The sequence below is a fragment of the Callorhinchus milii genome, unplaced genomic scaffold, assembly GCF_018977255.1.
Source record: "Callorhinchus milii isolate IMCB2004 unplaced genomic scaffold, IMCB_Cmil_1.0 Scaffold2, whole genome shotgun sequence".
Classification (NCBI taxonomy): Eukaryota; Metazoa; Chordata; class Chondrichthyes; order Chimaeriformes; family Callorhinchidae; genus Callorhinchus; species Callorhinchus milii.
In genome coordinates this window covers 47,874,422-47,887,954 of record NW_024704743.1, presented here as the reverse complement: position 1 = coordinate 47,887,954, position 13,533 = coordinate 47,874,422, and the positions used below count along the sequence as shown (strand labels likewise).

Sequence of the window (13,533 nt, the reverse complement as noted above, 5' to 3'; positions counted from 1 at the left end):
AAGTACTAAAATAAAACTATTTCAAAATTTTGGAGTCAGAACAAGGTTATATTTAACAAATAAGAAAACACCTCCATTGTATGTTAGATTATAGTGAGAATAACAGAGAGCATATTTCTTCTGAAATTAAAATGACTTCCTTAGTTTTTATATTTTATACTTCTGTTCTTCACCTTGATAAACAATCAGGAAAAATAGTTAGATCTAATTGGGCCCCGAACGCCATAAATAATATAGTCTATGCTATAAGCAGGCCTTTAAAATGAAATACTATCTATTCCAGTTACAAGAGATAACAAAACAGTGGGGGGGGGGAATACAAAAAATCCCACATAATCCCTTCTCAACATCCAATATCTAATTCATAGCAGAAATTGTTTCATTTAAAGATCTCTTTCGGGTAGCCAAAGGACTAGGAACTGAAACACTATATTGTTTTTTATTGCTTCTGAAATAGATACAATTATTTTACGAAGTTTCAGAAACCCCAAATGTATAAGTGAAATTAAAACTTTTTATTCCTTCTTCACTCTGGATTTTACAGAGGTCACTGGGTTAGGTCAAAGATGGTATCTCAGTTACTTATGTTTATGGTCCACTTGTTGAAAAGGCAATCGCTTTTGAGGCAGCACACCTATAATTCTACAAATCTAATTATTATTTTAAGAAGCACATCCTAATAATTTGGTTGCCAGTATATGCAAGTGTTTCAAATTTACATTTCAAACATGTTTTTTCTCTTATAGGAAACGAGGGGTGTTGAGGTATGAAGCAGAGTTAATAAAAACAGCAACAAGAAAAATCATAATTTGATTTATGTTTCCTTATTAAATGTGAGAAATGGAAAATAACCATTACAGTCATGAATGAAATCTCCTGAGATACCTCACAATTTAATCTGCAACTTTCAAACCATGCCGTTTAATGCAGGATATAAATCTCTTCAGGGGGACCGTTATTCTTTAATTCAAAAACATTTTTTCAACTGTGTCATTATAATAGCATGTTAGAACTTTTTCGTTACGTTATTCTTCTTAGAACTATCCCACAAGTGCGCACATAACTGACAGTTTAAATTGGACAGGTTATTAAAATCAGTTACCAAAGTCTTTTGCCTTCCACTGGGTCCCAGTTTGTAATGGTCTAAAACCAGTCTACAACATAATTGTCATTCAGATTGTGCCTCCTCGAGCAAGTCATGCTTCAGTGGAGGGGACTGAGTTTCCATTTGAAATCAACAAATTAATCCTGGACAGGTATCCAAAAGGCCAAGTTTAATAGGAAGCAGCTACTGGGCCCTCAACCATGATAAAATGTTATTGCTGTTTCCCTGTAAATTGGTGGGGGATATGTGATACTTTCTGCACAGGAGCACTGTTCCTGTTTGAGTGATCTACTGCTCAGGCTATCAAAATGCTTGACAGACGCTGTCAATCCTCATAATAACATGTCAGTGGGCACACTTGCACACACTTACAACCAGCCCAACATCCCTCAGTACTGGAAAAAACAAACCAATTTATTAAATAAAATAGGCCTTAACCTCAAAACATGCACCTATTAACAATGTATCTGCGGCAATTCCTTTCCTTTTATACAGTAAATTTGGCTGCTTGGAAAGCTTAGTGCATCAAATGATTACTTAGGCAGTATCCCATTTGTGACACTGCAATATTTTGTTGTAAATTTATATTTGCTGATAGCAATTTTCTCTCTTGCCATTTAGAAGCCAATAAATCTGTAGGAGACATCCAAAGCCTCTATTAAAGAATAATTCTAATATTCTGCAGAAAGCTGGACTGGTACAGAAGACTGGCTTCAGTAGTTTAAATCTAATATTAACACTTTGTGTCCTGAATTTGCAACATATTAGAAATCTGAGTTATATATTAAATGTTTATTACTAAACATGACTATTAGGAAGTCATTCTTTTCATGAATACAAGTCCATGAAAAGAGGGGCATTACAATATTTCACAGATTCTCAATGTATATGTAGAGGATATTTCATTGAATTATAAAATCTTCCAAATAGAACTATGCTGGGAAAGATGAAAACCTCCACAAATCGCTTGTCACACAATCAGGTCATAAAATTAATATTATATGATCCAATCTATATTCAATCATAGCATTGTATCATAATGGTTTAAAGCAGTTTGTAAATAGCTTGCTCTTCTATAATACTGTAATACCCAAGCTTAAATGCAGATTGTTTGTTGTTTAAAATTTATTAAGAATATTTTATTTCTTTTGTGTAGAAGCTCAGATAAATACATTTACATTTACATGTAGCAATCTTGCATTTTTTTACACAAAGCTATATGAAAGCATAGTGAAATGGCAGGTTAAAGGTAAATCCAAAGACTGCTGAATTTCTAATCTCAACCATGCTGCTATTTGGAGGCGTTGAGTCTTTCCATAAGAGAAGGGAAAAGGCAGAAGTAATGGTAGTTCACAAAGAAATGCTTCCCAGCTTAATCGTGGCATTCCATTCACCCAACCTTCAACCACGGAGAGAGAGCTCCAGACAACCACGAAACAACAACAACTTGCATTTATATAGCACCCTTCACACAGGGTAGTGCCCGGGCGATCGACAGTGGCGGAGCACAAAAGCGGGCGGTGGGGAAGTAACCATAGACATGTTTGAAGAGAAAGGTATTCAGGCACGATCTGAAGATGAGGAATGAAAGGGCAAGGTAGAGGGATAGAGGAAGATTGTTCCAGAGTTTTGGGGTGTAGTGGCTGAAAGTGCGGCCACGGATGGCGCAATGGATAGCATGAGGGACATGCAGAAGGTTGGAGCCAGTCGAGCGGAGGCATCGGGTTGCGGGTTAGGGAGTAAGCAGGTTGGAGGGCTAGGGAGGTGCTAGGACATGAAGGGATTTGAAAACGAGTGATCGAGAGGTATACCCACAGATTTGATACCCACAGTATCAAATTCATGAGCCTCGCCTTAAACTTCAAATTATTTCACAATCTTGCCCCTCCCTATCGTTCGAAACTTGTCCAATCTTATTCTTGTTGTGGCCTTTACTGCTCTTCTGACTCTGCTCAATTGCTTGTTCCTCAATTTCACCGTTCTTAGCTGAACCTTGAGCTTACATGACCTAAATCTCTGAAATTGTCTCCTAAAATCCTCTCATTCAGCCTTCGCTCTTCATCTTCAAAATACTCTTTTAAAAATGTCTCACTTTGATTATCTTTCATCTTTGTGAAGTACTTCAAGATATTGATCCAACATAAAAAAGGTGCTATATTAAGCACAAGATTTTGTATATCCCTCCCAGTCTACAGTCTCTTACCGTTGCACAAGCATTATTATTTTCTTTAATTCTAGTAGTAATCATAAATGTAGATCATGGTTGTTTTACACCACTACTTGTCAACTAACAATCTAGCCATCTCGGTTTAATCCATTCCTCTTCATCCTTTCAAAGTTGGTCTTGTTTAATTCAAAATCATGTAAAAAGTTTGTGATCCTCCTTTCTCCTTTTCAAACCTTGATACCAATGATGAGTGTTTTTGTCAGCCAGATGTCCGACATGCAGAAACCACCACCATGCTTATCAGTATCCAAACTAGACTACATAGTTCCAGTTCCATATATGGATGCCTGACGTATGAATATTTCTGTGTCTAGAATAGCATGTGCACTCTCTCGCTGGAGCTACACACCCTGCTTAACTATAGTGTGTGTGTGATACGGCTAGAGTTTAACCAGTTAAAACTCCATAGCTTGCTATTGCGAGCACTTTTTGTCAAGATTCCCACTGTTTGTCTAGCTAACACCACCCTGCCTGATAAAGCTTTGTCTTACAGGGTTAACTGGAAAAACAGTGGACATAAATCCCCGCCTCCAGTTTCATATATCATTGGCCACTATTCCTGAGAAGCTGGCTTACCACCAGGTTGCTAACTATTTCTGACGTTTTATTCAAAATTGAGTATGCCTTGCTCCCTTTTTGTTTTAAAACTGTTTTAGAAACCTAATCTGTGTTCATTCAAGAAATAAATTCCATTTTCTACTTGTAATGTTATCCCTCTGCCAATATATGTGCAAGATGGGATATGATCCTTCATTATAGACACTGTTTTTCACAAGTTTTCCTGACCTGCAGTATTTTATTACTCCTAGACTAACAACACATGGGTAATGGGCACTGGTCAATTGGCTGAGATATTCGGAGGCCAACCAACACCAACATGTAGAATCTATTTCAACATAAAGAAAAGGGAATCAAAACACTTTCAGGAAAGAAAATTGATACAGGTATAAAAGCTGCAATTATTTGAAATCTCCCTACAAACATACTAATTACCCAAAAAGTGCTTGCAGACAGTTTGACAATATAGTCAGCATATCAAATGCAAAGATCATGACAGCATCATTATTTTAATTTTAATCATTTAGTGTACTAAGTGGATTTTAATATTAAGAATAAATTGACCTATAGCGCCACATTGACCCCAAAATGTTAGAAACACAGTGAAACCATTGTTCTTTCCTTTATCAATCTGTGGCTTTATGACAAGATTTTGATTTGTTTGACTGCACCACAGAGTTGATTTTAAAATGTAAATGGTAAAACATATTGACAATCCAATTAGTGTCTTCTGGCTAAATAACAAGAAGCAAACTCCTCCTTTATCTCAATTATATTATGACAACTTAATAGGTTGGAATGGCCTCACATCTGAGACAAGGCCACAGTAACAGAATAACTACATTTTCACATTTTAATTGAAGGCAAATGTCACCTTTCAGCTTAATCACCAATAAATATTGCTTCTTAAAAATACTTTCACTGCTAAAAAAAAACTCCATAAAATACCTAATTGAACCACATAATATAGATAGTATGATTTTACTCAATATAGACTATGGTATACAAATGTATTGCAAAAGCAGCAGTTTGTTCTAAGAGGATTGGTCTGTTCTACACACACATTATGCTAACTATACATTTGCTACATTAACAATGTTTTTTTCTGCATGACACACACAGATGTTAAGAACTGTGTCAAAATTTTGGCTATTAAAACTAAATATAAACAATCTAAGGCATATCTTAAATTTACTTATGTACTTAAAAATAACTGTCTTTATTTTAAATTGACTGGGTGGAGGGCTCAAAGGATCAAATCTCTCAGACTGTGCTTTCTCCTCATCATTGGTATGATCAGACAGTCTTCATATTAGTTGTAGGCAATTCTTTCCCCACCAATTCACAAGCATCAGGGACATACATACTGGGGGGATGGAGGGAAAAAAACAACTCTTTGTAACTCAGCTCTGCAGAAAAAATCTGACTAAGCTGAAGCATCAGTCAGAGTATAGAGAGAGCTCTGATGATTTTTGCTTTATTGACATATACAGTGGAAGCCGGTTAAGCCAGAGACATTGGGGGCAGCCGTTTTGTCCGACTTAGGAAGTGTCCAAGGTTAACCAAAATACCATTACCACCATTACCAGTGAGGGGAGCAGAGGAGCGGTGCCAGCACCGTACAATATATAATAACGTTGTTTCACTTGCAGCAATGTTAACTAATCAGTGAAAGCTAAAATACTCTGTTAGAATTCAATAAAATATATTTACTTCTGTTTGGCTGCAAATTACAGTAACTTGCCACCCGGCAGAGGAGCAGCACCTCTTCCCCCATTGCTTTTACGCACCTCTTCCCCCCATTGCTTTTACCATTGGACGGGAAGTGGACCAATTAGCGGCGGATTAGAGGTTTCAGCTCCAGCCATTCACAAGTGTCTCAGCTGTCAATCAATCACGATATCCCTCCCTTGTTCTTCCCTATTCCTCTGTCTCGCTCACTGATTGACAGCCCAACTCCAGCCATTTGTAAATGGCTAGAGTCACAAGTTGACTCCTCCCATCTATATCCAGGATTCCCTTGTGGCAGAATGGAGGTGCTGGACACACAGGAAGCCCGAGTGAGTAAACGCAGTGGCGACCTGCGTGAAATTTTGCCCGGAGTAACCGGATTTCGTCCGAATCAACCAGGATATTCAAAACAGGTAGGAATACAAATGAATTGGGGCCGGGTAGTTTGTTCGATTTACCCGATGCTCGGGGTTAACCGGCGTCTGGCAAAAGCGGATTTCACTGTATATTGAGAGGTTTGATACATACAAATGTATGCTAATATAAAATATTGTAAAACACCACACATCTAGACTTTGTTGTTTATATAAGGCTTTGCAATAAACTCTCAAAGCTTTATCGGCCATTTATCAGGATTACAGGTTAGTACGGAAGCAAGAATGGAACCTAGATAGCAAGACCAATTTGAACATTTCTGGTTTGCTAGCGTACCAAAGTTTAAAAGCTCTCACAACCATTGGAATTTTACTGTTTAATTTTTTTTATATACGAGGCAACATGAGAATAAACAGAACTCCAAATGGCTCGTGTCAGAAATGTTGGGATTAGGCATTTAAAGCACTGCAGTTAGATTTGTTTGTTTCAACATACACAGGCATTTTAAGAAGTCTAATTCTATTTAATGCCACAGATTATCTTCTTCAAATGGAAATAAAGATAGCAAGCCGTCAGTCCAGCTCATTTGGTAGCACTCTATCCTCTGCGTTAGAGAAGAAAATCCACATCGAGACTTGAGCTTGTGGAGCTCTTTGAGATGTTTCAAATACAGTGCCACCCCAGTATAATGCATTTCTTTTAGCACAAATTCAGTTACAAGAAGTTGGGGGAGGTGGGGGGATTAGTGCGGAAACTGGCTAGTGCTCAAGGAGCAACCTGGATAGCTATGTGCATATGTGGCAAAAACAGGTATTGCAATGAAACTGGGCTTGTTACAGCACAAGTTAGGATTTTATAGATCCCGACCACCGTGCTATGAGGATGCTCCACTGTAATAAAGAGCCATACAAGTATTTCTTCAGTAATTAAGTCTAATGTGTCGATTTCACAAAATTTGGATACTGGATACTCAGTTACCCGGATGTGTCTCAGGCCAGCACCCTGCAAAAACAGTCAGACTGCGATGAAAGGATCACAGTAAGTCATTTACGGAGGGTTGGTATGAGGTACACTCGGGATCTTAAGGATTCATTATTTACAAACATATTTGCAAATTTCACAAATTACCTTCCCATATTGCTATTTATTGATTATTTTCAACATTATTATGAGCTGGGGATGAGGAAAAAAAGTGTAAACCTGGATTATTTGAGTTTCTCATCATTTCTTTAAATTACTGATGATTCATGTTCAAGATTCTTCGACTGAGCGGGCAGGCAGATAATCTACTCCCAAACTTCTTTCCATTTATAATAATCCTTGTATTTAATATAGCACTTATCACGTTGCCGAGATGTCTCAAAGCGCTTCACAGGACATACTGTAAAGTGGTGCGACCATGTGTATTTTGTGGGCAAAGAAGTCAAAAAGTGATGGATACAGTCTCAGCTCATAATTTTTCCCTCCAACATGTACATGACTTACGTGGGCATTTTCCTAAGAAACCCAGAGCGAGATTGGAAATTCACGTCCCTCCACTCAACACCCACTGTGCTTATACACAACGGACTGCCCTGCTAAACCATGAGCAAACTTGCTTTTTGGAACATTTTTACATCCAGCCAGCTAAAACATATGCTGCTTTGATACTTCTATTTTTTAAAAAAATCAATTCAAGGTTTGCATTATCAACATGAAATATCAACATGAAATATCCATCCCTCCCTCACACAAAAAAAATCTTCAACCTGACAAAATGATATTGTACTTTTTGATCCACTTTCCACATTGCCACTGGTTGAGTGAATAGCTGTACGCAGAGCACCACTGGAATTTAAAATCCTTCAAGCTTCCCAAATGGTATTTGGGATTGGGAGGATAGTTGGTACTAATTCACATACTCACCATTGACATTACCTGAGCGGATCTTGGCTGATGGTCAGACCCAAAATGTTGGGTGTCCCTGTGAGAAGGTGATAAAAAAGTACATTATCTCCTTTGCTGTAGTATAAAACTAGTTCTGCGGTAATTAAATGGGAGTGGGGGGAAATAAAAATGTTCCCCTCTTCAGTAAAGTTCCTCTATAAGCAAAACAACTACCAAAAACTCCTGATAACTCATCACTCCAAGGGAAAAGGGCTCAGTGACCAGTTACCCGGAGTGGCGATTTAGGTACATGTATAAAAATATAAATAAATGTGGCCGGGATATTGACAGCATGTTGACTTTTAAATTGCAGCGACAAGTTAAACCTGGGTCGAGTTATCAGGAGTTTACTGTAAATTGTTTATTTAATTGGAAGGTTATATTCTTTATAGCTGTTCCGCATTTGCTTATGACTATAATAGTCATCGGTAAACTCGCTTTTCCTTCAGCAAAACCACAAATTAAAATAAAATATTAAATAAAATGGAAGATACAAAAACAAATACACCAATGGTAAGGTAACAGGGAATTCAATAGCTATTAGGTAAATAATAGCTATCCAATTTCCTCTTACCTGACGAACATCGATTGAAAGATATGATCATTAGATGGTCTGATTTTTTTTTAAAAAAGAATTTTGCTACTGGCAGATGGACCATAAGAATCCAACACATGTCTGTCTACATTTAGTTACAAGCACCACTAAACTTGGATAATTCCATGAGAGTCCAGAGAAGCAAAGCTGAAAAACTCACAAATTTTGATTGTAAACAAAAGTTACAATTGAGCCCTGAATTGGCCAATGACTTACTTATCAGCCATGTCAGGAGGTTTTGGAAAACAGAGTACGCTGAACCATTGGCTTTAAGTATATAATTCAACATCTGAACCAATTGTTCAGCGAATGGTTCACTATTTGCAAGAATGATACAAATACTCCAGTTTGGACAAGTGGATAATGTACAAACACTGCACAAACTATTCCCAGCCCCATGTTGGGACTTGGAACTCATATACTCTATGGCTCAATGCTGATACTCCAGTGAATTGCTGGGTGTGTGCTGCATTGTCGGAAGTGCCGTTCTTCAGATGAAATATTTAACTGAAGTATTGTCTGCCTGTTCAGTTGGGCATAAAAAATCCCGTGGACCTCTGGAATATGACCTTGTAGAGGAGTCCTGGTCAACAATCCCCCAAATAAAATTGGTCATGCACTTCATGGCTGTTTGTGGAACATTGCTGTAAACAAATTCGCTGCTGTGTTAGCCCACAAAATAAACAGTTACACTACTTTGTAGTACATCCTGTGAAGCGCTTTGAGACATCGATGACGTGATAATATGCATATCAAATGCAAAGATTATTATGATAATAGTGTTAACATAAAAATATCCACCTCATAATCCTGAAGGTCTGAGCACTCAAGACTACATGGCACTTGACGTTGCAAACCTTGATTGCAATGAAATTTGACGGTTCTTGGACATGGCCATAAAGACAACAAATTATAAAAATAGCTGAATGAAACTGATTAGAAAACAATTCAGGGGCCCAAAAAGGAACATAATGGTATAAACACAAATACATATGTAGATGCTAACCTATCACCTATAAACCTTATACAGGCAGAAAAGAGATCTGACACCAATACATAAATCAACACCCTAGGTTCATAGGTCATAAAAGTCTGCATTAAGTAAAATGTATGCACTAGATTTTACTGCCCAAAAGTACAGAGTAAAACATCAGGTTCAGTTCAAACAACTTTTTTTAAAAAATAATTTTTCATTTTCTCTTCTTCAGTATTTCCCAGCAGAATGCCAGCTTGTTTGGTCTCAGGCTTCCAGTTAGTCTTTGCCAATGAAGCTCTGGAGCCTACCATGCAATGTTAAAATGTGATGGGTGGGTCGGGGGGGGTGGGCGGTTGGATGTGGTCCTTCACCTCACAGTAACAAAAGTGACACACGGTCTTCTAAATTTTACTTGATCAAATCCACAGAAATAATGGCCGCTTTGTTTTGTGATTCCAGTGGTGTCACCGATGGGATACTTTTTGTTGCCTACAATTGGTTTGCACATTTCAGCAGGTTCTCTACTAGCTCCTCTGTTGTACTCAATGAGATGACTTACATCAATGGGATGAGGTTATCACAGATCATCTGCCCCTTGGGGTGAGGTAAGCAGAATCTGATTGGCATGTCAGAATCGAGTCCCTCTGTTGTGGTCTCGGTACAACAACAACAACAAGATTTCATTTATAGAGCGCCTTTCATGTCGGGAGGACGTCCCAAGGCACTGGACAGTTGGGTCAGAGCCTGAGCAGGGGGGAAATGGTCAGGCTGAGGGGAGGGAAGGGAGGGAGCGAGGAGGGGGTAGAGAGTCGAGAGGGGAGCTGAAGACACGGTCAAAGAGAAAATGGTAGTCCATTTCCTGAACCAGAAGGTCCACAGTATTTCAGGCCACTACTGGTGACAGCCTAATCAGCCTGTCTTACTGGCAGAGCTTCAGGAGGCAGACCAGTCACCCATCTCCTGTTAACTCTGTAAGCTAAAGCAATGGGTAGGGATGTCTTAGCTAGGCACCATAAAGCTTGCCAGACAGTGCGCCAAAGTCTGGGCTGGTTAAACTCTAGCAGTGCCCTAACATAAACTCTGGGATCCCTAAGTCTTGGTTCTTCAACCTGAACCTAACAGTCACCGGAATAGGCAAGCAGGGGGCGTTCCTCAAGGGAGGGAGAGTGTGCGTTCCATTCCAGACACAGAGCATTTTCCATGTGCAGGTGGCATGCATATGTGGAATTCTCTTAACAGGAAAAGTGGTTTGGATATGCTTAAGCATAGTAATGAATTTCAAAATATGTAAGATCGTCAGGTGACCAACAACGCATAACACAGAAATTCTGCTTCAAATAGATTTATTCAATTCATGTAAAATTTTAGAATAGTCTCAACTTTCGAGTCAGTTTTCTGTTGTACTTAAAAGAACCTTATAGAAAGCCAGCTTCAAAGTGAACTTTTTTTACGAATATACCTATTTCTGGATGCCGTGAAATGCAAGATAAATAGAATAAATCTGCAGCCAGGTGGAATTTCCCTCACTCAATGATGTTGCCAAATGTCCTATGAGGTTGTCAGCTATGTGCATGTGTGTTCTGTCCTGGAACACAAATGGGGCAACACCAAAGCAATGTAGTAGAAACGAGAGAGTGATGATCAATTGCCACCTTCACTCTGGTGTCGTTCTCTGGTCATTGCTACCTTTTTGCTGCTGTCCTAGTTCCATGTGGGTTCCAGCACGTGATACACAGGCAGGTTTGATTCCTCAGACAGGATGTCATGGAGGTAATATTCGCATGACATCACTGTGCAAGTCATGCAATAATATCACTTGTGTTCGCAGCATGCACTTAGCTGCCTATCAGCGAAAACTAAACTCAAAAAAGGATGTAAATTACAGCACATTGGTGGCCCCGATATAACCTTGTTTAGCCATAACATTGCCCGCAACCCGATTCGCATCAGTGACATTGTTGTTTCTGCGCCTTGAGACATTCTCCTGACGTGAAAAGCACTACATAAATGCAATTTGTTGTTGTTTGTGGCTGTAAGATAAACCCAGCATTAACTAACCCACTGCTATCAAAGTGAAAGTAAGAGAAACAAACAAACCTGATTCCCAGATTCATGGTTTCGCAGTTCCAATCATACAAATAGCCAGCAGCATGTTGTTACAGATCTTTGCAGCCTGCAAAAAAAATCACACTAAAGGAAAGTGCGAGTGACATTAAAGTGACATGTAGGCCTTTTATCTTCCAGCAAAACAAATCTTTTCTGCTCTTTTGTAGATAAGGATTTGAAATGCAATTAAGATATTTAAAATGAGAAGCGTTGGAACCACCTTTCTCCACTTCTTTTGAAAGACCATCAGCCTGGCTTAGGCGCCTTGGAGGCAGAAAGTTTAGGTACAAATCCCATGTAGGACTTTAAACTTTCACAGTCTTGGATACTCCAGGGCAGTACTGGGGATGTGCTGCTGCATTGTTGTGATGGATCGTCCTTTGACTGAGACATTAAATTGAGGTCCTACAAGTCTGTTCAGGTGGTTGTTAAAGATCCCATGGCACTATTTAAAAAGAGAAGGAAGTTTCTCCTGGTGTCCAGCCAACAATTCCCCAGATAAAGTTGGCCATTCACCTCACTGCTGTTTGTGGGACACTGCTGTGCACAATTTGGCTGTCGCATTCACCTAAAAATACTGTCACTACACTTTACCTGTTAACACATTGGTCCTTTCTTAAAACTGTTAATACTTTCTCCCAGTGTTCTGGCCAATAATCCTCCAGATAAAAGTGGCCATTTATCTGAAGTTTGTCTGCGAGACCTTAGTGATGCAAATGGCTGTTGCATTCACCTACAAGAACAATTACTGCACTGGAAAGGAATTACCCATAAAGTACTTTTAAGAAATTTCAAAATAAGGTGCCATAAAGTTGCATTTTTTTCTAATTAAACTATTGTTGTAATTCAGTATTCTATATCCACGGTATCAATTGATTTACAGAAGCAAAACTACTCAAAATAAAGATTTGGACAAATTCTAACACTTGTTAAGTCTCAACCTGGCTCAGTTAATAGAACTCTCACCTCGCAGTTAGATGGCCATGGATTCATGCCCCTAGTTGGGTCTTTGAACTCATATAATCTAGGTTGACACTCCAATGAAGCGCCATCCTTTGTCTGAGCTATCATACTGAGGTCTGTTCTGCCTGATCAAGTGGACTTTAAAGATCCCATGGGACTATTCAAAAAGAGAAGGGAGTTTCTACTGGTGTCCTGGCCAACAATACCCCAGATAAAATTGGTCACTCACTCCATGACTACTTGTGAGACCTTGCTGTGAGCAAATTGGCTGCAGTGTTTGCCTACAAAATAGTCACTGCACATTAATTTGAGACATCCTCCTAATGAGGAAGGCGATATATCAAAATGAAAGGATTATTATTATCACACACTATAATCCTTGCAGTTGATATAGCGCTTTTCACGTCTTCTCGACATCTCAAAGCGCTTCACAGAATATACTGTAAAATGAATTGACTGTATATTTGTGGATGAAATGTTCCATTATCAAATACAAGGGGCTGTTATTATTATCTCATATTATTTATTTTCTGTAGTTACCTGGCCAGTTCCGACTTGTCCACAATAAATTATATTGGCTCCCATGCAGTTCAGCAGTTCTTTAGACGCGTTGAACTCTTCTTCCAGTCCACCAACCATGAATGTAAGGTTGCCGCTTGTTGCAGCACCAACACCTGAAAGAATTGTATGAGTCTTCTTTTTAAATAAATTCTTGATAAGCATTTCTGTGCCTCTTCAACATGCCTGATCAGAGAATGAACGCAATAATTACACAACTATAGTCAAAGCTTGCAAGGAGAATATGATTAATCACAGGCCAATAGTTTTTATTCCAGATTAGGGATTGATAAATAGCTTCATAGTGTCATTTATTAGACCTGAACTAATGCTGACAACACTCCTCAGCTGGTTAATCTTTTGACAGCTGCAGTTTTTCAGTTGTACAAACACTTATGTTAGATGCAGGAATA

At 38.7% G+C, this 13,533-nt stretch overlaps 1 protein-coding gene across 1 annotated transcript in view; it reads right to left on the bottom strand.

The window, feature by feature from the left end:
• hibadhb (3-hydroxyisobutyrate dehydrogenase b) overlaps positions 1-13,533 on the bottom strand; it is a 63,606-nt gene that overhangs the window by 6,526 nt on the left and 43,547 nt on the right. The window contains 3 exon segments of the mRNA XM_042332125.1: positions 11,591-11,615; positions 11,618-11,666; positions 13,103-13,236. Of these exon segments, the coding sequence (XP_042188059.1) occupies positions 11,591-11,615; positions 11,618-11,666; positions 13,103-13,236 (208 nt within the window).